The sequence below is a fragment of the Mobula birostris genome, chromosome 17, assembly GCF_030028105.1.
Source record: "Mobula birostris isolate sMobBir1 chromosome 17, sMobBir1.hap1, whole genome shotgun sequence".
Classification (NCBI taxonomy): domain Eukaryota; kingdom Metazoa; phylum Chordata; class Chondrichthyes; order Myliobatiformes; family Myliobatidae; genus Mobula; species Mobula birostris.
Window position 1 is genome coordinate 39,134,269 of NC_092386.1, and position 24,934 is coordinate 39,159,202.

Here is a 24,934-nt window from a genome sequence, read left to right on the forward strand (position 1 = left end):
CCTTCTAGTCCGTGCCAAACTCTTACTCTCACCTAGTTCCACCGACCTGCACTCAGCACATAACCCTCCATTCCTTTCCTGTCTATATAGCTGTCCAATTTAACTTTAAACGACAAAATCAAACCTGCCTCAACCACTTCTGCTGGAAACTCATTCCACACAGCTACCACTCTCTGACTAAAGAAGATCCCCCTCATGTTACCCCTAAATTTTTGCCCTTTAACTCTCAACTCATGTCCTCTTGTTTGAATCTCCCCCACTCTCAATGGAAAAAGCCTATCCACGTCAACTCTATCTATCGCCCTTATAATTTTAAATACCTCTATCAAATCCCCCCTCAACCTTCTATGTTCCAAAGAATAAGGACCCGACTTGTTCAACCTTTCTCTGTAACTTAGGTAATGAAAGCCAGGTAACATTCTAGTAAACCTTCTCTGTACTCTCTCTATTTTGTTGACATCTTTCCTATAATTCGGTGACCAAAACTGTACACAATACTCCAAATTTGGCCTCACTAATGCCTTGTACAATTTCAACATTACATCCCAACTCCTATACTCAATGCTCTGATTTGTAAAGGCCAGCATACCAAAAGCTTTCTTCACCACCCTATCCACATGAGATTCCACCTTCAGGGAACTATGCACCATTATTCCTAGATCCCTTGTTCTACTGCATTCTTCAATGCCCTACCATTTACCATGTATGTCCTATTTTGATTAGTCCTACCAAAATGTAGCACCTCACATTTATCAGCATTAAACTCCATCTGCCATTTTTCAGCCTACTCTTCTAACTGGCCTAAATCTCTCTGCAAGCTTTGAAAAACCTACTTCATTATCCACAACTCCACCTATCTTAGTATCATCTGCGTACTTACCAATCCAATTTACCACCCCATTATCCAGATCATTAATGTATATGACAAACGACATTGGACCCAGTACAGATCCCTGAGGCACACCACTAGTCACCGGCCTCCAATCTGACAAAGAGTTATCCACCACTGCTCTCTGACGTCTCCCATCCAGCCACAGTTGAATCCATTTTACTACTTCAATATTAATACCTAATGATTGAACCTTCCTAACTAACCTTCCGTGTGGAACCTTGTCAAAGGCCTTTCTGAAGTCCATATTGACAACATCCACCACTTTACCCTCGTCAATTTTCCTAGTAACCTCTTCAAAAAATTCAGTAAGATTTGTCAAACATGACCTTCCACGCACAAATCCATGTTGACTGTTCCTAATCAGACCCTGTCTATCCAGATAATTATATATACCATCTCTTAGAATACTTTCCATCAATTTACCCACCATTGACGTCAAACTCACAGGCCGATAATTGCTAGGTTTACTCTTAGAACCCTTTTTAAACAATGGAACAACAAGAGCAATGTAGACTGATGCATGTTTATCCTCCTTCCTTTTCATCAAGTCAACACACCATTCTTCAGTTTTTGCTGATGTTGAGAAAGAGATATTTGTTGTAGCACCACTCAACCAGGTATCCTAGCATGCTCTTGTGTGCTGACTCTTTAACATATGTAATTCTTCCAACAATGGTGGTAATGTCTGGAAAACAAAAATATATATAATATATTTTTGGAGAGGTGGACATGGCTGATGACAAAATTTGGTGAGTGGTAGATATGTCTGTTTATCAATCTGTTTACGTGATTTCTAATTGCCTTCCTTATTGTTTGTAGGAGTATTCATCAGGGCTCGTCACTCCAAAATAGAGTGATTCAGGTAATAGTATAACAGTAAATTATAGCAATTCCTATATTCTAAACATGTATATTATCAAGTTCTTTGACTGCCCTGAAACTATTGTCAAATAAGAAAATCAAAATTAACAATGACCCTCAGCAAAGAATTGTTCCAACTCTCAAACAAAATACTGCTGAGAAGTGTACATTCTGATAATAACATTTTTATCACAGTACGAAGTATTATTGGATCACAAAAAAAGGCATTTTCAAAGTTAATGCCGATTTAGATAAATTCTTGTAAGTGCTTTCTAACTTGGAAGTTAGAAATACACCACAAGAATATTTAGTGAGATTGAAGAAGAATGTAGTGTCGAAATATCAGAAGCTATGGCTACCAATGTTGGGGTGTGGAAAGAGTTAATGCAAAAACAGTTCATGTCTAATAATTGGAAGCTTTAGGGCGATTTAAGCTTTATAGGTAGAGGAAACTAAATATATATAATAAATCCATGAAACATTTTGAGGGGGAAGGGTGAGCAGCCAGAGGCCATTTCTAAACTGTACAAATTACATAGGCAGGAGCAAGGATAAAGCCTTGTGAAGGGATTTTAGGGATCTTGGTACAGAGTTTAAAAGTAGGACTTCCAGGATTATAATCTCAGGATTAATATCCATCTCATGTGTTAGTTAGGTGAAAAATAGATACATACTGCAGTCTAATATGTGGCTAAGGAGCACGTGGCAGAAGAGAGAGCTTCAGTTTTATGCATCATTGGGTTCTCTTCCAGGGCAGTTGGGACTGGTACAAGCAAGATGGTTTGCATCTGAACTGGAGGGGAACTACTGTCCTACTCAGGCTTTAAACTGGAGCGGCAGAGTGATAGGAACCACAGCAGTGGGGCAGTAGGTGGTAGGGTTGAGGGCAAGAAAAACAGTATGACAAGTAGGATTGAAAGGAAGATCAAAGTTCAAAATACATTTCCTATTTAAAATATGTATATACCACCAAATATTAATCTGAATCTCAGGGCATCTGAAGGACAGCAAGGGCATCGTAATAAACATGGTGGAACTGATGGACTAAAATGTGTTTATGTTAATACTCAGAGTAATTATAGAAAAGGGTGATGAACTTAAAATCTGGATCAGTACATGAAATTATGATGTTGCCATTGCATTGGTTGCGTGAGGGACAGGACTGGTAGCTCAAATTTCTTGAGTTTCATTGTTTTAGACATGGTATGGAGTTAAAAAAAAAGATAGCAGGATTACATTACTGATCAGGAAGAACATCACAGCTGTACACAGAGGACACACTGGAGGTCTCATCACAGAGGCAACTTAGGTGAAGCTCTGAAATGAGAAAGGTGCAGTTATGTTAATGGGTTTATACTATAAAACCCCAATAGGCATCGAGAAATGGAGGAACAAGTATGTAGACTGATTATAGAAAGGTGCAAAAACACCAGATTTGTCATAGTGGGGCACTTTAACTTCGCAGTGTCGATTGGAAATTAATAGAAAAGTATTAGATACACGAGGATTTTTTTTAGTGAATGCAAGAGGGGTTCTTGAAACAGTGGAAAGACCAACAAGGGAAGAAAATGTACTGGACTTTATTTTGAGAAATGAGCCTGATCAGGTGATAGACTTGATAGTGTGTGAATATTTTGGGAATAGTGACCACAACTCGTGTTTTAGTATAGTTATGAGTGAAGATCAGGTATAGTGAAAAGGTGCTATGTTGGGGGAGGGCAAATTTGACAGAACAGGTTCTAAGGGACATTGATTGAGATTAGCTGCTGCCAAGCAAGTGCATTCTGACATGTGGGAGTTTTTTAAAGATCAGCTGATCAGAGTTCGGAATCATCATATTCCAGTGAGGTAATGGAACACTGGATGAACTAAGAGGTCAATAATTTAGGCAGGAACATAAAGGAACCATATATAACATTCAGAAAGCTGAAATCAAACTGCATCCTTGTGGAATATAAAGAAAGCAGGAATGTGCTGAAGTAGGCAATTAAGAAGGCCAAAAGGGGCCATGAAATATCCTTGGGATACCAGGTGAAGGAGAATTCCAATGCATTTTATACTTGTGTTAAGGAAAAAAGAGGATAGCTAAGTGGAGGGTAGGTCCACTGAAGGATAAAGGAGGGAATTTGTACTTGGGACTGAGAGCAAATGGCTGAGGCATTAAATGAGTTCTTTGTGTTAGTATTTACTGAGGAAAGTGACTTGGAGGGTAATGAAGGCAGAGTGTGGCATACTAATGTACTGCAGAATTCTGAGATTAGGGAGGTAGCACTGGGTCTTTTGAAAAGCATTAAGATGTTTCATTTCCCAGGGTTTGATAGTATATATCCCAGAATATTGAAAAAAGCAACTGAGGAGATTGCTGGGGCTTTGACAAATATCTTTGTGCCTTCATAAGCAATAGGTGAGGTCTCAGAGCACTGGACGGTAGCAAATATGCCTTTGTTCAAGAAAGGAAATGGGATAATCCATGTAATTTCATGCCAGTGAGCCTCTTGTGAGTGGTAGGGAAGCAATTTGAGAGGATACAGAGCGATGAGATTTATGTGCATTTGGAAAGATGTGGCCTGCTTCAGGACAGTCAGCATGGCTTTGTGTAGGGCAGGTCATGCCTGACAAATTTTATCAGGTTTTTTGAGGAGATGACAAACACATTTGAGGGTAAGGCAGTGGATGTTAACGTCTGTGGATTTCCATAGGACATTTATTAAGGTCCCTTATGGTAGGTTGATTTGGAAGAGAAAGATGTATGGGATTCAGGGTAGATTGCAAGTATGAATTCAGAACTGGCTTGCCTTTTGAGGACAGAGTACAGGTAGAAGGCTGTTATTCTGACTAGATGTCAATGACCAGTGGTGTTCCACGAGGATTGGTGCTGGGCCCTTCTTTTGTTTGATATATAATCAATGATTTGAATAAAACTGTAGAAGGGTGAACAACAAATTTACAGATGGCAGCAAGATTGGGGGAAGTTGTGGATGGTGCATGAAGGACTATGAATACACTGGGAGAGAGATCAGTACAGATTTGGGCAGCAAAGTGGCAAATGGAGCTTAATCCAGATGAAGGTGAGGTGTTGCACTTGGGGAGGTCAAATGAAAGTGAAAGGGTACATTTAATGGCAGACCTATTAATAATTGTGAGGTACAGAGGGGTTTTGGGGTCTGGATCCTTTGTTCATTGAAATTGGCTATCCATGTGGAATGCTCGCCTTCATTGGTAGGACTGTGAAATATAAGAGGCTTTTAGATAAATAAATGAATATGAAGGAAATGAAGGGATATGGATGACAGACAGCAAGAGGACATTTAGTATAAATTGGCATCAGGATCAACAAAACATGTGGGTAGTATTGGCCTATCCTGAGGTATAGTGTTCTATGTTGTAGAACAACACTGATTATGATATTAACTTCACTGAACACAGCAGGTACTGGACTTGTGCTTTTTTTTAAGGATATAAGCTTAATGAAAAGGAAAAAGGCTAATGAGGGTCTGTGAACTAATGTACTTCTGATTACTACGATATGGAGAGAATGGGTCCTGATGTGTTTATTGCAGCAGAATTTTATAGGAACTAGTTTCTTGAGTTTGAATGTGAGAAAGCTCGAGCCAATAAATGAATAGCTCATTTTGGGGAATATAGTGGCATGAGTTTGTGGCGGCTGTTTTGATGTGATTTTGTTACAATAGACTTAAGTAGTCCTCATAACCAAAAGGCAATGAATGTGTTCAGAAATTCGGTTTGGATTGAAGTGGACAAAATAATATTGTACTGACTGTGATCAGGGAAGGGAATGGAATTGTAAAGGTGGTTGCTGATGAGTATTAATCAAAGCATCAATCTTGTTGAGGAGAAGCTAAATTGAGGCTCATCCAAGACTGGATAAAAACATTGCCTTTTTTCTTGAATTTGATTTTCTTTTATAATATTAGTCCTAACTTTTCTTTTTAATTGCTCTGTTCATTAAATTACTTTCACTAATATTATGTTAAGCCTTCTGTGGCATATTAAGCATAAATCATGATCTAAACATAAATCACAATATTGCTTGCATTTTTAGAAGTTGCTAATTTATTTTGAGTTTGTGTCCAGTATATAATTGGCCAGCACAAAAGCAATTTGAATAGTGTACAATAGCAAGTTAGTGTAACTCCTTTTATTTTGCTCCAGCAATTTTTTTTATTGCAGTAGGTAGCACAGTATGAATTGGGTTGGGATTATGTGCTAATCTCTAATCATTCTGAACTGTAAATTAATATTTGTTAAAATAGAACTATAGGTTGTTTGTTCAAGTTTTGTTTACCTGACCATAGTAAAGTTTGAAAAGACTTATTAAATACCATACCAAAATTTAGGCTTCCTTGTAGCAACTGTATAAGAACAATTAAAACATAATGGCACTATCTTGTTAATAACGACTTGCTTTGATTTAATAATTATACTGAATTGTCAATTCTTTTAAGTGCAGGCTAGCAATCCAGTGAAGGTAACATTGGAAAGTGCATCATCTTCAGATACTGAAGAAACTATCTATACTCCTCAGCAATTGTTGCAAATGAGTGCTGTGGGAGATTCACCTGATGCAATCTCAGTGCAGCAATATAATTGCTTAAAGGTATTTGCATATCTCAAAACAAAAACTCATTATTCATATTCTTAAGACAAAAAATTTCCTTGTTCAAATATTTAAGTCACTTTTTATCTATGCTTAAAATTTTCAATGTATTGTCATTGATATGGATTACCAGATATTTTTGTAATTCAGAAGTAGGCAGAGAATTTGCTGTACACTGAAATAGTCATGGTAAGATTTTATAGTTTACTAAGCTAATGTTAAAACTTAGATTAACAATTTTTGTTTTGGAGATAAAACTCTCAGAAGTACTTGGGTGCTTTTTGTTATTTGTAAAGATTTTCAAGAAAGTTATTCTGACATTTATTAAAATATTAAAGTAAATTCAATTTGTTAAATACTGTAAATTTATGATTAGAGAATTAAATGGACTAAAATACAGAATTATTTTTGTTAGAAATGAGTTGCTAACTTATGCCACTTAAGATTCATGTCTTAAATGCATTTTCTCAGAGTAGCGCATGATTTGATAGACAGAAGTTCCAAGGTATCATCCAATTAGCTGTTGCATGTTTGTACTTTGTTCACCTGTTGACCTAATTCAGCTTTGTTAACCTGTACTTCCTAGCGTTGGCATGTAGTTTGAAGTCAAGGTTGCTGGATGGTTGTTGGATTACAGGACAGGAAAGAGCATGTATTGCTTTGTTTGTAATATGCAATATTTGAGTTAGAATTTATGTTGGGGAAATCTAGATAATCCAGTTAACACTTTAAACTTTGAGGTAACATAAAGTACTAATTTTAGTCTGAGAAGCATAAGAGAAGGTAAATGAAATCTATAACAGGAATTGGATTTTTCTTGAGAGCAGTCCTGGTTGAGTGAAAGAAATATTTGGTTTATCCAGGATTTGTATTTGTTTGGTTGCTGGACAGGTAAGTAAATTATACAGAATTGAGCCCAAGTACAATTGAATATTGACAGGGCATAAAAGAGTTATTTCTGTAACTGGTTGGTGATGTCAAAGTATGATTTATTAACGGAGCAGAAAAGGCTGATTTTTTAAAAAAAACTGAGTTTAGTTTTGATTTGATGACCCACAACCATATACAGAATTGTGTACTTGTATAGAATAGATAGATTATTATCTACTCTGAGGTAGTATTATTTCTTTATCCTTAGCTTTAGAGGAAACCCAAGTTACTGATTGGAGTATCTAATTCAGGGGTTCCCAGCCTTTTTTATGCCATGGACCAATACCTTTAAGCAAGGGGTCCACGGGCCCCAAGTTGGGAGCCCCTGATCTAAATTGTCTTCATCTGTTGATGCTGTCAAGACCTGTCAATTTGTTCATTGAATTTCTTAAACTTTATTATTAAACAGACATTCAAGAATCAGATACAACATTTTGTTTCAGATGGAACTGGAAGAATGTCATTTAAGGCTGGAAGAAGAAATGAGAGCACGAACAAAGGCTGATGCTCGATTAATGGAGGTAATGGGAAAGTGAACTTCTTCCTATCTGGTAAATTACTTTGTAGTTCACTTAGCATGATTAGCAATTGGAATTTGTAATTGTTTTCTTTAACCATGCAATTGGCTTGTAAGTAAAGAATTGTGTAAGCATCTGGGATTCGGATGAAGAAGGACCTGCTAATATGATTGAGCACAGTTTCTGTTCTTATGATACTTGTTTAATTTTTGTCTCCTGTCATAAGACCAAAGCAGAGTTATGAATTTTGAATTTTGTCTTGTGACCAATATTATCTTGAATCTCTGGAATTTTGTACATACATCATTTCAGCACATCAGGTTTTTTAAATGCTTTGCATTCAAATTGATTAACAGTAACGCAGTTGAATCAAGCTTTTGACTGTAGTTTCAGCATACTCAGCGTTATGCTCTAATATTATGCTCATTATGTTCTAAGAGGATAACTAGGGAGCAAGTAGACAACTCAGGGATAAAGGAGGGGACGTGTGCTTTAAGGTGGAGGATGTGGGTCAGGTCCTAATTTAGTACTTTGCATCAGTATTTATCAAGAAAGACATGAAGGATAGGGACACCAATATAGAGCATGCTAATTTGCTGGGGCATAAAGGAAATAGGGATTTTCTGGAAACTATAGACTTGTGAGCCAGAAATTATTGGAAAGATTTTTTAGGGATAGGATTTATAAGTGTAACACCCTGGGAAAGTTTTCACTGCTAACGTAATGGTCTTTCTGTAGAAGCAGTGTTTGGGTTATGGTTAGAGATAATGGTTGCTTTGGAATGTGAGCCGTCCAATGAAGGGCTTTGGAATGAAGCCATCCATGAGCTCCAATTTGTGCACATTAGACTGTTTCATTAAAATGGGTCCTTTTCTTCTTTTTGCTTTAATTGTATGTGGTGTACTGTCTGTTATTTCGTGATACTTATTTGTAACAGGGTAACAAATCGCGCAGCATCCACACAAACAGGGAGTTTCAAGGTGGGCTTGCGCCTCAATTTCACATATTTGGCGAGGCCAGAGATTGTCATCCCTAGACTTACGCAGCTGACGGAACCAGAGTGTTTCATAACATTTGGAAAACCACAGTCTAATTAGGGAAAGTCAGCATGACTTTGTATGGGACAAGTAAGTCTTAATTACTTGATCGAGTTTTTCGAGATTGTAACAAAAGTTATTGATGAAGATTGAGCTGTCAGTGCTGACTATGTGGATTTTAATAAGGGATTTGACAATGGTCCTCCATGGAAGGTTCATCCAAAATATAAAAATGCATTGGATCCACAATGAATGGCCATTTGGATTCAGTATTGGCTTGCCAATAGAAGACAGGATAGTAATTGATGGAACTTTTACCAGCTGGAGGTCTGTGACTTGTGGTGCTCCACAGTAATCTGTGTTAGGACCTCTACTATTTATCATCATATTTAAATGAGTGGATTGGAAAGTTTACAGACAGTTGCGGTATCACGAGAGGCTGAATAAACTTGGGTTGTTTTCTCTGGAGCATCAGAGGCTGAGGGGAGACCTGAAAGAGGCTTATAAGATTATGGGAGGCATAGAGTGGACAGAGAGCATTGTTTTCCCAGTATTGAATTGTCTAATACCAGAAGGCATGTATTGAAGGTGGGGGTGGGTGGTGGTGGTAGGTTCAAGGGGAGTGAGTGGGGTAATTTTTTCACTGAGTCATGGATGCCTGGAATGTGCTGCCTGGTATGGTGGTAAAGGAAAATGCATCAGAGCCTTTTAAGAGATGTTTGGATAGACACATGGATGTAAGGAAGATGGAGGGATACGGACATGGTGTAGGTAGGAGGGATTAGTGTTTGGGTGTTTTTGATTTGCTTTTTATCTGGATTGGCACAACTTTGTGGGCCGAATGTCTTGTTCCTGCGCTATAATCTTCTGTGTTCTAAAGCTTTGAAGTGGATATTGATCAATTGCAAATATGGGTGAAGAAATGGCAGATGGAGTTTAAACCAGGCAAATGTGAAGTGTTGCACTTTGGAAGATCAAATGATTTTGAGCTTGTCAAATGCAGCAGGCTAAGGGTAGCAGACACCAACAGAATCAACAAACTCATTCGTAAGGCCATTGATGTTGTGGGGGTGGAACTGGACTCTGTCACAGTGGTGTCTGAAAAGAGGATGCTGTCCAAGTTGCATGCTATCTTGGACAATGTCTCCCATCCACTACATAATGTACTGGGTGGGCACAGGAGTACATTCAGCCAGAGATTCATTCCACCGAGATGCAACACAGAGCGTCATAGGAAGTCATTCCTGCCTGTGGCCATCGAACTTTACAACTCCTCCCTTGGAGGGTCAGACACCCTGAGCCAGTAGGCTGGTCCTGGACTTATTTCCTGGCATAATTTACATATTACTATTTAACTATTTATGGTTTTATTACTATTTAATTATTTATGGTGCAACTGTAACGAAAACCAATTTCCCCCGGGATCAAGAAAGTATGACTATGTGTTCAGGAAAATTTCATTCATCAGTACGTAGAAATCGCAATGGGAGAGTGTGTAATACTTGATCTGCTATTAGGGAATGAGACAGGCCAAGCGACAGAAGTTTGTATAGGGGAACACTTTGCATCTAGTGATCACAATGCCATTAGTTTCAAAGTAAATATGGAAAAAAGATAGGTCTGGTCTGTGGGTTGAGAATCTAAATAGGTGAAAGGCCAATTCTGATGGTATCAGAAGGGATCTTGGGTGTGGATTGGGACAGGCTGTTTTCTGCTAAAGGTGTACTTGTTAAGTGCAAGGCCTTCAAAAGTCAAATTTTGAGAGTACAAAGCTTAGGTGTGCCTGTCAGAATAAAAGGTGAAGATAACAGGTTTTGGGAACCATTTTTAAAAATTATTATTTATTTGTTTTTAAAAAACTGTATCCATAAGGATTCTACATCTTCCGATCCTACACCACCTCTTTCTAAAGATTGATTTTATATTTTAGCAATAAAGCCATCCAACCTCTCTGTCTACCTGCATGCCCTTTTGATACAATATGTATCCTTGGACGTTAAGCTCCCAACCATAATCTTCTTTCATCCACGATTCAGTGATACGCACATTATACCTGCCAATCTAATTGCACTGTAGAGCACCCTCCTACTTCAAAGTATCCACCATTGTCCCTGTACCAAAAAAGACCAAGGTAGCGCGCCTGAACGACTAACGTCCTGTCGCACTCACCTCAATAATAAGCAAATTCTTTGAGAAGCTGGTCGAGGATTACATCTGTAGTTTGCTACCACCCAAACTGGACCCCCTACAATTCTCTTACTGCTATAACTGATTGACAGATGACACAATAGTCACTGCTCTACATACCGTCCGTACACATCTGGAGAAGAAGGATGCTTATGTGAGAAATTCTGTTCTTGAACTACAGTTCAGCACTCAACACCATAATTCCATCCAGGCTTGACAGGAAGCTCAGAGACCTCGGCCTTGACCCTGCCTTGTCCAGCTGGATCCTGGACTTCCTGTCAGATCACTGGCAGGTGGTAAGGGTGGGCTCCCTCACCTCCACCTCTCTGATTCTCAACACAGGAGCCCCTCGGGGCTGTGTACTAAGTCCCCTCCTTTACTCCCTGTACACTCATGACAGTTTTGCCACCCGCAGCTCTAATCTGCTAATTAAAGTTGATGATGACAATACATTGATTGGCCTAATCTCAAACAATAACGAGGTGGCCTACAGGGGAGAAATCATCTCTCTGGCGCAGTGATATCAAGAAAACAACCTCTCCCTCAGTTCACAAAAACAAAGGAGCTGGTTGTGGATTACAGGAGGAATGGAGGTGGGCTAATCCCGATTGACATCAATGGATCTGGGGTTGAGAGGGTAAACAGCTTTAAATTCCTTGGCATCCACATCACCGAGGACCTCACATGGTCTGTACACAACAACCATGTGGTGAAAAAGGCACAACGGCATCTCTTTCACCTCAGAGGAAGTTTGGTATGGGCCCCCAAATCCTAAGAACTTTCTACCAGGGCACAATTGAGAGCATCCTGATTCGCTGCATCGCTGCCTGGTGTGGGAACTGTACCTCCCTCAATCGCAGGATTCTGCAGAGAGTGGTGCAACAGCCCAGCGCATCTGTAGTTGTGAATTTCCCATGATTTAGGACATTTACAAAGACAGGTGTGTAAAAAGGGCCCAAAGGATCATTTGGGACTAGCATCACCACAATCACAATCTATTTCAGCTGCTACCATCCGGGAAACAGTACTGCAGCATAAAAACCAGGACCAATGGGCTCTGGGACACCTTCCACCAGGCCATCCAACTGATTAACTCATGCTGATTTGAGTGCATTTCTATGTTACATTGACTGTTCTGTTTATTGTAAATTATAAATTGCAATGATTGCACATTGCACATTTAGACAGAGACATAACGTAAAGATTTTTACTCCTCGTGTATGTGAAGGATGTAAGAAATAGTCAATTCATTTCAATTCACTACAAGATCATCTACCTTGTTCCATATTCTGTGTGTATTCAAATATAACACTTTCAGTCCTGTATTCATCATCCTTTCCAATTTTGTCCCCCGTTACAATACAGCTTATCCCACTGTCTGCAATTTTGCTGTATCATCTGCATGTCCTTCCTGACAGTCTCACTACACATTGCATATAGTGGTATAGATTTTCACTGGTGCTAGCCATTATCACCTTGGGAAAAAGGCTCAGGCTGTCCACTCTTATCTATGTCTCTTATTATCTAATCCACCTAAACCAAGTTGCCTTTCCTTTGCTCCAAAGAGGAAAAACCCTAGCTTGATCAACCTTTCCACAGAAGGCATTTTCTCTAATTGAAGTAGCATCCTAGTAAATCTCCTTCACACCTCAGAATCAATCAGGTTTAATATCGTGGACATTTGTTGTGAAATTTGTTGTTTTGTTCATATAAAATAGCGAAGTACTCTTTCTCTGAGACAGAGATCACAGGTCACCAGATGCTGCAGAGATTTGCACAGGTGTAGTTTTATTCTCCCTTTCAAGCATGCCTAAAAGGCATTGAGCTCATCTGGGAGTGAAGCATCACTGCCATTCATGATGTTGTAGGAAGTAATGGCCTACAAGCCTTGCCAGAGTTTCTCTCTTAAAATAGCTTTCTGTAGTCTTACCTGGATGTCTTGTAAAGTTCTGGATCACCAGTCTTGAATACCACATATTTACCCCTCAGCAGACTGCAAATCATCCACAGCCTTTGGTTTGAGTATGTCGTGTCTTTTCTCATAGGCACACACTCGTCCACACAAGTCTTGAAGAAGTCAATGACAGCTATGGTATATTGAGATTTGAAGATGAATCCCTGAATATTGTCCAGTCCACCGACTCAAAGCAGTTCTATAAGCGCTTCTCTGCCTCCCTTGACATTACCTTCTTGGTCCTCGCCTCTGGTGCTGTGGTCTTTAATCTCTGTCTGTACACTGGGAGTAGAAGCCTAGCGAGATAATTGGAATTTCCACATTGCAGGTGTGGAAAGACAGGGTAAGCGCTCTTGATGGAGTGTGACAGCTGTCAAGTATGGTGGCTCCTTTGTTTCCACAGGTGATATGTTGGTGGTAGTTGGTCAGAGACTTTTTCAAGCTGGCCTGGTTGAAATCCCCACAATGACAGGGAAGGCATCAGGGTGTACTGTGTCATGACCCCTGATCATAGCTCAGCTCCTCCAGGGCCTGCCTGACATTGGCTAGGGGTGGGATATACACCATTACTAGATAATGGAAGAAAGCCTCCTCAGCAGATAAATGTTCCAGATCGGGTGAGCAGAACTGAGACAGAATTCCACATCTATGCACCATGGTGAGTTAATCATGAAGCATACTTTGACTTAACTATCCTGTCTTTGTGGGAGATGGTGAAGCTCTTTGGCTGCAGCGTAGAGCCCAAAATGGTGAGGGTGAGCCTTGTTTCTGTGAAGCAAGATGCACAGCAGTCCCTGATGTCCCTCTGGTACTGACACCTTCTAGTATCTGGTGCATTCTATAAAGCTTCCACAACCTTCCTCTGATGATGTATTGAGAAATGAACACAATATTCCAAGTATGGTCTAACCAGAATTTTATAGAGTTGCAATGTTATCTTGCAGCTCTTGAACTCAATCCTCTTCACTAATAATGGCCAGTACACCCTACGAATTCTTAACCACCTTATTAACTTGTGTGTTAACCATGAGGAATCTGAGCAACACTCACAACACGCTGGAGGAACTCAGCACCTGAGTTCCTCCAGTGTGTTGTGAGTGTTGCTTTGACCCCAGCATCTGTAGAGTATTTTGTGTTCATGAGGAATCTGAGGACTTGGACCCCAAGATGTTTCTGTTCTTCTGAAATAACATAAATCAAAGGAAGTCTTTAATTTACTAGTTAAATTCTATTAGGTAAGCATTTACATTATGGTTCAAAGGTATTGCATATGCTGGAAAGCCCGACTGTTCAGTGGTCATTTTAGACCCCATGAGTGGTTGCATTAAAAAAAGACTGTTTATTTCACATCTCTCATCTGATCTTTGTTCTGTATTGAGCTTTTCTTTTCTCTCATTGAATTAATGCAGAAATTGCATCATAGATTAGATCTGAGTTTGTTATGCATACACCAATTATATACCAACTTGTGATGGAACTAATGGTGAAAACATCAATATTTTCAGATATGCAGATGACACTGTGTTAATTGCAAGTACGGAGGAAGAACTACAAAACTTAATTGATATAGTTGTTGAAGAAAGTGCAAAAATGGGTCTATCTGTCAATCACAAAAAGACAGAATGTATGGTGATATCCAGAAAGAAGGAGAATCCTATCTGCAGGCTGAGAATAAACAGGGAGGACATAAAACAAGTACGGAACTTTTACTACTTAAGAAGCTGGGTGACATCAGATGGTAGGTGCGACATGGACATCAAAAGAAGAATAGGGATGGCAAAAGACACCTTTACGAGAATGAAGAGTATACTGACCAACACTAAACTAGGCATGACAACCCGCCTCAGAGTACTGAAATGTTACGTTTATCCAGTTATGTTATATGGCTCAGAATGTTGGACAATATCTAGTAACATGAGGAAACAAATTGTAGCAGCAGAGATGTGGTTTTTGAGGAGGATGCAAAGAATATCGTGGACGAAACGAATATCTAATGAGGATGTCATGAACAGAGGAAGCTCAAAAAGAGAAATAATGTATGAGATCATGAAAAGGCGATGTAACTTCATTGGACATGTGATTAGGGAAGAGGAGTTAGAATGCATGGTAATTATGGGAAAGATTGATGGGAAGAAAGCAAGAGGAAGGCAAAGGCAAATGATGATGGAGACAGCAGCCAGAGAGCTGGAAATGAATACCAATGAATTGATCCACTTGACCCAAAACAGGAGCGCCATGGCAGTCAAAGCTCAATCTGGGCATGGCACCTGATGATGATGGAACTATGAGGGGTAATTGATAAGTTCGTGGCCTAAGGTAGAAGGAGTCAATCTTAGAAAACCGAGCACATTTATTTTTCCTACATTTACACACACAGTCCAGTGGTCATGGAGCATACGGATCCCTTCTTTGCAGAAGTCAGCGTCTTGGACCTCCAGAAAGTGGTCCACAGCAGGGGTGATTGATAAGTTTTTGGCCTAAAGTAGAAGGAGATGAGTTATTAGTTTCAAACCTTCTGCATTTTCACTCAAAGAGTTGAACTGCACGTGCATGTAACAAGAGCTGGATAACTCATCTCCTTCTACTTTAGGCCATGCACTTATCAATCACCCCTCGTATGTACTAAATATCCTACAGCAGATTTTTGATGAAAAGCATGTTGAAAATAAAGGAATTTAGTAATAAATTTTAACTGTAAATGTTCACAAGTGCTAAACCTCATGACTGATTGGATTGAATGTTTTAATCTGGAAAGGAAGTTTAAGAAAATCCTTGAATAAAAAGAATAGAATAAGCAGCACAAAAGCAAGCCATTCAATCCAATGCAACTTGTATTATACTTATTTGGTATCACCTCCCATTCCTTCATTTACTTTACCCCTTTATATCAGTTCTTATTTTTTTCTCAATCACACATAAGAGTTGTAATAGTCCTTTGCTCCTTGGGCTATTTGACCACGGTAATACAATAGCTGATTTGTCTTGGCCCTGCATCTTTCAATAACTTAGTTAACAATATTGATATAGTTAGTATTTAGAAATTAGTATGGCAGATTGTTAGTTAATAATTCTAAAAGAGAAAAATTTGAAACTCAAATCTCCAAACTTCTAGAATGAATTGTAAAATAATAAGACCATAAAACATTGGAGCAGAATTAGGGTAGAAATACCCATTAAGCCCATGAAGTCTGCTCTGCCATTTCATCATGGCTGATCCATTTTCCTCTCCGTCCCATTCTCCTTCCTTCTCCCCATAACCTTTATTATAAACTGATCTCATTTAAAATTAACAGTTGATCTGAAAAGCAAATGCTACTTGCAGAAGAGCTCCAAACTTGTACCAGTTAAAAGTTGTATCCTTGTTTCAGATTTGAAAAGCATGTCTGAAACTTATAGTTTAAAATCTCCAAATGCTTAGCTGGCTGAATTTCCTCTTAGAAGAGTCTAAACTATTTGTCTCAACTACTTCCTGTGACAGGAATTTCTACATTAAAACATTTTGTAAGAAAGTAAATTTGTTCATATTTCTGTATTGGATTTCTTAATTGAACCAGCCATTCTTTCAATATCAGCCAAAATTAGTTTCCTGTTTCCTCAGAAGCAGCCATATTTGGCCAATATGTCTTTGCCAGTTCTCAGAGCAATTTCATATCCTACTACTTTTCTCTATGATCTCCCCTATCCCATCAAATTACCCCAGATTCTACCACTGTGGGCAATTTACAATATCCAATTAATCTACTAACCCATAGGTTTTTGGGATGTGGGAGGAAACAGGAATTCTTTGGGGAAATACATGTGGTCACTTTGTTTCAAACTCCACACAAAGCCAGCATTGGAGGTCAGGACTGAACTTGGGTTGCTGCAGCCATAAGGTTGCTGCAGTGTAACCTTAATGTTTCCAAGAAAGTGTATTGCTTTTCAGTTGAATATATAAGACCATAAGACATAGGCTGAATGACCTAATTCTGCTCCTGTCAAGTCTGCTCCACCATTTCATCATGGCTGATCCTGGATCCCACTCAACCCTATACATCTGCCTTCTTGCCATATCCTTTGATGCCCTGACCAATCAGGAAACTACCAACTTCTGCTTTAAATATACTCATCGACTTGGCTCCCACTACAGTCTGTAGCAGAGCATTCCACAGATTCACTACTACTTGGCTAAAAAAATTCCTCCTTACCTCTGTACTAAAAGGTCACCCTGCAGTTTTGAGGCTGTGTTCTCTAGTTCTGGATACACCCACCATAGGAAACGTCCTCTCCACATCCACCCTATCTAGTCCTTTCAACATTCTGGAGGTTTCAGTGATCTCCCTGTATCCTTCTAAATTCCAGTGAATACACACCCAAAGCTGCCAGATGCTGCTCATGTTAACCCCTTCATTCCCGGAATCATCCTTGCGAGCCTCCTCTGGACCCTTTTCAAGGACAACACATCCTTTCTGAGAAATGGGGCCCAAAACTGTTGACAGTACGCCAAGTGCAGTCTGACTAGTATCTTATAAAACCTCAGCATTATCTCCCTGCTTTTATATTACATTACCCTGAAATAAATGCCAACATTGCATTTGCCTTCTTTACCACAGACTCAACCCGTAAATTAACCTTCTGGGAATCTTGCATGAGGACTAAGTCCCTCTGCATCTCTGTATGAATTTTCTCCCCATTTAGATAATGTTCTGCACTATTGTTCTTTTTACCAACGTGCATTATCATACATTTCCCAACACTGTATTCCATCTGCCACTTTTTTTGTCCATTCTTTCAGCTTGTCTAAGTCCTATTGCAATCGCATTGATTCCTCAGCACTACCTACCCCTCCACCTATCTTTGTATCATCTGTAAACTTTGCCACAAAGCCATCGATTCTATTATCTAAATCATTCACAAACAAGGTGAAAGGTAGCAGCCCCAATACTGGCCCCTGAGGAACGCCGCTAGTCATTGGCAACCGACCAGAAAACGCCCAGTTAGTTCCCACTTGTTGCCTCCAGCCCCTGTATATTTATATTTTTAAATATAATTTAAAAATACTCCTTCCAGTCCAAACCAACAAGGTTTATGGTTATGTTGCAGTTGGTATGTGGCTCTCATTAGTAAGTGATCTACTTTCATGTTGTTTTCAAGAAGAGTTATTGGTTTTGATTTTCCAGGATAGGATTTTTATGGGGTGGTTGGTCCCTGAAGAGTGTTGTGGAACAGTGAGGCTTAGGAATACAGGTATATAGTTTGCTAAAAGTGGCATCACAGGTAGACAGGTGAAGAAGGCATTTGGCATGCCGGCCTTCATCAGCCAGGGCATTAACTATAAGAGTTGAGACATTATGTAACAGTACAAGACATTGATGAGGCCACACTTGGAGCATTATGTACACTTTTGGTTGCTCTGGTTAAACCAGAAAGATTTAGACTTTTTTACGCCATGGACCAGTACCATTAAGCAAGGGGTCTGTGGACTCCTTGTTGGGAACCCCTGATTTAGAGGTTGCAGCCAGGATCTGAGGATTTATAGAGACAGTCTGAGCAGGTTAGGACATTATTCCTTGAAATATTGGAGATTGAGAGGTGACCTTGTGTGTATAAAGTCATCAGAGGAATAGACAGAGTGAATGCACAGTCTTTTTTTGTCCAGAGAAGGGGAACAAAAACTAAAGGGCATAAGTTTTAGGTAAGGTGTGAAAGATTTAAATTGGACCTGAAAGGTAACCTCATGGAAGATGGTGGATATGTGAAATCAAGAGGAAATGGTGAGGCAAATACAATTACTTTTAAAAGGCATTTGGATAAATACATAGATCAAATCAGAATCAGGTTATTATCACTGTCCTAAGTAAATTTTTTTGATTTGCAGTAACAATATAATGCAAAGACAATATTAATATAAATTACATAATAAATAGTGCAAAAAAATAGGAATAATGAGGTAGTGTTGCCTGTGATTTTCAGACTCTTGTTACTTTTCCCGATGGTAGTAACAAGAAGAGGGCATGTCCTAATTGGTGAAGATCCTAAGTGATGGATGCAGCTTTCTTGAGGCACCACCTCTTGAAGATGTACTAAATGGTAGGGAGGGTCGTGCCCAAGATGGAGCTTACTGAGATCATAACTCTGCATCATCTTGTGATCATGTGCATTGGAGCTGCCATACCTGGCTGTGATGCAACCAGTCAAAATGCTATTCGATATAGAAATTTGCAAAGGTCTTTGGAAGCATAACAAATCTCAAATCCTAATGAAGTAGAGCTACTGGTGTCTCTTCTTTGTGATTGCATCTACCTTTTGGCCCAGAACAGATACTTCAAGATGTTGATGTCCTTTCCACTGCTTACTCCTTACTGAGGAGTGGTGCACATTATTGTGGTTTCCCTTTCCTGAAGCATGCATCAATTCCTAGGTCTTGCTGATGCGGAGTGCCAGGTTATTATTGTGTCACCATTCAACCTGCTGATCTATTTCACTCCTGTACACTGCCTGTCATTGCCAACAACAATGATGTTATTTGCAAACTTATAGATAATGTTTGAGCTGTGCTGAACCACATAGTCATGAATGTAGATAGAGCAGAGCAATGAGCTAAGCACACACCTGGAGGTTAACAAGGAAGAGATATTATCATTGATCCATACTAACTGTGATTTCCCAATGAGGAAGTCAAAGATCCAGTTGCTGAGAGAGGAATAGAGACCCAGGTTTTGAAGCTTATTGTTTAGTACTGAGGGGATGATAGAGTTGAACACTGAGATACAATCAATAAATAGCAGCCTAACTTAGGAACTGCTGTTGCCTAGGTGCTCTAAAGCATAGTGGAAAGCCAGTGACATTGTATCTGCTGTAGACCTGTTGCAGTAGTAGGCAAGTTGCAGTAGGTCCATGTCCTTGCGCAGGCAAGAGTTAATTTTAACCATCACCAAGCTCTTAACATGGTAGATGTGAGTGCTACTGGTTGATAGTTATTGAAATAACTCACCCTGATCTTCTTGGGCACCGGTATGATTCCTGCCCTTTTGAAGCATGTCAGAACCTCGAGACTGCAGCATTGACAGACTGAAGATGTCCTTGAACACTCCAGCCAATTGGATGGTACAGGTTTTCAGCACCCAGCTAGGTACACCATAGGGACCTAATGCCTAGTGAGGTTTCATCCTATTGAAAGATGCTGTGACATTTACCTCCAAGATAGAGATCACAGGGTTGCTAAATGCTGTGGGAATTAGCTCAGGTGTAGTGTTGCTCTCCCTTTCAAAGCATGCATAAAAGGTTTTGGCCATTGGGGAGTGAAACATCCCTGCTGTATAAGCTGTTGGATTTCATCTTATAGGAAGTAATCGCATGTAAAGAATGCCACAGTTGTCATACATCCAACTGTGTCTCTAATTTCACACAGATTTGCCAATTTTGTCCTCATAGGATCCCGCCTGTAGGTTGTACCTGGACATCTTGTCGGGTTATGGATCACCAGTCTTGTACGCCGCCAATCTAGCCCTCAGCAAACTAAGTACCTCCTGGTTCATCCAGGACTTTGGAGTTTGCAAAACTCAGTATGTTCTCAGAGGCAACACTTATCCATGCAGGTCTTGATGAAGTCAGTGACGGCCATGGCATATTCATTCTGATCTGAAGATGAATCCCTGAATATGGTGCAGTTCACTGATTCAAAGCAGTCTTGTAAATGCTCTTCTGTGTTCTTAGGGATATGAGCAGGTGCTTGCAAATGGGACTAACTTGGGATGAGTACATTGGTATGCATATATGAGTTAGGCTGAAGAGCCTTTTTCATTCTGTATTACTGTAGCTTTATTAATGAAATAAATAAATATTGGATATGATTATCAAAATCAGGAAACCGAGTGCTATCTTAAAAATGTTTGGTACAAGTTAGTCTTCATTGTTTATCTTCCTGTAGCTTGAGATTGAGAATACTCGGCTTCGGAACATCAATGTATCTCTCTCTGATGCTCTGCATGCACAATCAACAACGGGTACCATTCTTGAGGATGAAGGTGTGCTTGAAAGCATTGAAGCTTCTTTCCGGAAATTTCATGCCTTTTTAGATCTCTTGAAAGATGCCGGGTAAGTAGTGCTTTATTTCTTGTACTTCCTTTGTTTCATAAAATTAATGTTTGAAGGGTTGCATTGTCAATGGCATACTGTAATCATGCTTATTGCACAAATTTATTTTCAGTATAATTTAATTAATTCCTTAATTACTGTCAGTTTTGATTATCTTTGTTTGCGTTCATATTACCAAGTAGATTTGTCGATCAAGACCGAATATTCAAAACTTATGACTGATCTTGCCAATAACATTTTAAAAAAAAATTTGATCAGCCAGCATTTTTCTCTCCATTCCTTTCTGAATGATTGAACTTTGACTGAAAGTTGTGGTATAAAGCAACTTTAAAGAGAAATCATAGGTTAATGAGTGGTCTGGATTGCACCCACAGCAACTTGCCCCCATTCCCTGGGAGGCTAATCTCAGTTGCTTTTTGACAATATAGTGGAGTAATATAAAGTGTAAAATAAAATGTTAATAATCTTGGTTATTAAACAAATGTTTAAAAATAGAATCAACTAGAAAACTTTTAACTAAAAATATTTGGGTAAAACATGTTGAGCAATCTGGGTAGCAGACATGCATACATCATCTATCGATTACAGCTCAGCATTTAATACCATCAAACTAATCAGTAAACTCCAATACCTGAGTCTCAATACCCCCTTGTGCAGTTGGATCCTCGATTTCCTCTCTTGCAGACCCCAGTCGGTTCAAATTGGCAAAAACATCTCCTCCACAATCTCCATCAGCACAGGAGCACCACAGGGATGTGTGCTTAGCCCCCTGCTCTACTTGCTTTACACCTATGACTGTGTAGCTAAGTACAGCTCCAACACCATATACATGTTTGCTGATGACACCAGTATTGAGGACCATAACAAAGGTGGTGATGAATCAGCATACAGGAGGGAGACTGAAAATTTGTCTGAGTGGTGAAATAGCAACAACTTCTCACTCAGTGTCAATAAGATCAAGGAACTGATTGTAGACTTAAGGAGAGGAAAACCAGAGGTCTATGAGCCAGTCCTCATTGGAAGATCAAAGTTGAAGAGGGTCTGTAACTTTAGTTCCGGGGTGTCATTGCCTTGGAGGACCTGTCCTGGACCTATCATATAAACATAATTGCAAAGAAAGCATGATAGCACTTCTACTTTGCTCAGGAGACTGTGGCGATTTGGCATGTCTTTGAAAACCTTAGCAAACGTCTGTACCTTGGGAAGTGTGCTGATTGGCTGCATTACGGTCTGGTATGGGAACAGCAATACCTTTGAGCAAAAAATCCTATAAAAGGTAGTAGATTCAGCCTAATACATCACGGGTAAAGCCCTCCCAAGCATTGAGCACATTACATGAAACGTTGCCGTAGGCTGCTCAACCAGGATGGTGCCGTGTTGTGTATTTTGAATCGGCATTGTAATTTTCTGCTTCTCTCTCTTTCTTTTTGCACTTCTCTTACGAGAAGCTGAAAGTTACATCAGGTATGATTGATTGACTCTTTTGAACGTCAGAAAGATGGCATTCAATCATAACGTGCCACCTTTCTACCACTGGGAACTCCTGCTCGCATGAACCACGGGAGGTTCATTCACCACATCGGCATTACTGAGGAAGTGTTGCCGAAGGCGAGAAGGAAGAGCTGGCATCTTGGTTAGGTTAAGACGTTGCACAAATTGGTCACTGCTTCCTAGCATACTATTGGCCAATGTACAGTCCCTGGACAACAAGCTATGTGAGCTGAGAGCCAGAAAATCCTACCAATGGGAAACAAGGCACTGTAATATCTTGTGCTTTACTGAAACCTGGTTGTTGGAGGAAATGCCAGACTGACCCATTGGGTTCTGACTGGACAGGTCTAAAGACCTCTCTGGGAAAAGTAAAGGTGGGAGAGTATGTTTCATGGTGAACAATGCTTGGTGCGACCCATGTGGCGTGCACACCCTCAAATCCTTTTGCTCCCTGGATCTGGAGTACTTTGTGCTGCTATGTCAACCATCTTTTAATAGTAAATTTGTCTTCATAAGAAAAGTGCAGATTAAAGTAGTACGATATAAGTGCAGGATTTCTTTCCCAATTTTTTTTTAGCCATAGAGGAATTGAATTTATGGAGTACTGTGTTGTTTCATACTATAAACCATTGATGTATAATACATATATCATTTTTCGCAGACTTGGGCAGTTGGCTGCTATTGCTGGAATAGACCAATCAGACTTTGGTTCTATAGGACAACCTCAGTTGTCAGCTGCAGTTGGAAATAATAAAACAAAAGATAATATATACTCTGAGGCACCCCAAGCCACACAGGTGAATGAAGTTTACATTTTTTTTTAAAAGCATGAGCATTTAATTAACATTTTGTAAGTTTTTAATTTTATGAAGAGTTTCAATACTGATGGTATTGTTTTACTTCAATTCAAACAATTCTCGAGACAGTATTTTCTACAGCAGTTATTCAGATTTTTGTAATAAGTATTTCTACTGAGCTTTTTATTTTGAAGCGCAGTAGCACAAATGTATCTTTTAACAAATAGCTTTAATTTTCTATAATTCACATATCAATTTTCCTTTTAGCTTCATGCTGCAGATCAAGCCCTTTTGAAGCATTCTGAATCTGATGTGATCCCCAACACTTCAACAAGTCTGTCCATTCAGCTAGCAAATCAATCAGCTGACTTCTGCCACAAAAATTTGCAACTTATTCACTCAAACTCTGAGAGGGAATGTGGTGATAAATTTCAAAATTTACAAGTAATTGGACTTAATGATAAGACAAATAAGCAACTTTCCACAAGGATAAATGATCAACTACAAATGCAAGTGACAGGAAAACTGCTGGATTATTCTGAAGATGATGGGTCCAATGGTTCAGGCTCATGTGACACACATAGCGAGAGAAATCCTAACAACAGAAAATCAAAAGATGTTATGAAGAAAAATAAAGCACATAGCCATTCTGTATATGGAACTGATGGCTCTTTGATGCCAATGAGAGGGAATAAAAATGAACAAGTAACTAACAATGAAGAGTTTTTAAAAAAGTGAATTAAAAATAAATGTCCCTGTAAATTTTCATTCCATTGAATCACATCAAAAGGCAGATGGAGATTTTTAGAGGTTATTCTTATACTCTGCAACTTTTTGAAAGTGGATGATCTATTTAAAACTTAACATTTATTTCATTGGACAGATAATTTTTTGACTTTTACATTGTGGTTGGTAAAATGATAATCAACCCTTCAATTTGCAGCCATTTCAAGCTGTGTGAAGAACGATGAGTATCTGACGTAAGGGCTGAAATTTCTGGGAAATCTTCGCCCATGTGTCTGGCCTGAATGTTAACTTGAGAATAGTGTTATATGAAAATATCAGCAAAGTAACTGAAAGTGGGTTGTTGGCTTCAAGAATTAAAGCTATCTGAAACAATTGAAAAAGCGTGTACAAGCAAGGAGGCCTGCAAACCTGACTCAGTTACACCAGTTCTGTCTGGAGGAATGGAACAAAATTCTAGCAACTTACTGTGAGCATCTTGTGGAAGGCTACCCAAAACATTTGACCCAAGTTAAACAATTTAAAGGCAATGCTACCAAATACTAACAAGGTGTATGTAAACTTCTAACCCACTGGGAAAGTGATGAAAGAAATAAAAGTTGAAATAAACCATTCTCTCTACTATTATTCTGACATTTCACATTCTTAAAATCATCCTAACTAACCTAAGACAGGGAATGTTTTCTAGGATTAAATGTCAGGGATTGTGAAAAACTGAGTTTAAATGTATTTGGCTAAGGTTTATGTAAACTTCTGACTTCAACCGTACAACTCTGAGATTCATTTTCCTGAAGGCACACTCAACAAATCTATAGAATAATAACTATGA

At 39.2% G+C, this 24,934-nt stretch overlaps 1 protein-coding gene across 1 annotated transcript in view; it reads left to right on the forward strand.

The window, feature by feature from the left end:
* The window catches only part of cep78 (centrosomal protein 78), a 95,873-nt gene extending 71,175 nt beyond the window's left edge, over positions 1 to 24,698 (forward strand). Inside the window, exons 11-16 of the mRNA XM_072281563.1 lie at positions 1,712 to 1,754; positions 6,225 to 6,371; positions 7,745 to 7,822; positions 20,907 to 21,073; positions 23,226 to 23,361; positions 23,629 to 24,698. Coding sequence (XP_072137664.1) covers positions 1,712 to 1,754; positions 6,225 to 6,371; positions 7,745 to 7,822; positions 20,907 to 21,073; positions 23,226 to 23,361; positions 23,629 to 24,099 — 1,042 coding nt within the window. The 3' untranslated portion in view covers positions 24,100 to 24,698. The remainder of the gene's footprint in view (positions 1 to 1,711; positions 1,755 to 6,224; positions 6,372 to 7,744; positions 7,823 to 20,906; positions 21,074 to 23,225; positions 23,362 to 23,628) is intronic.
* The last annotated feature ends 236 nt before the right edge of the window (positions 24,699 to 24,934 follow it).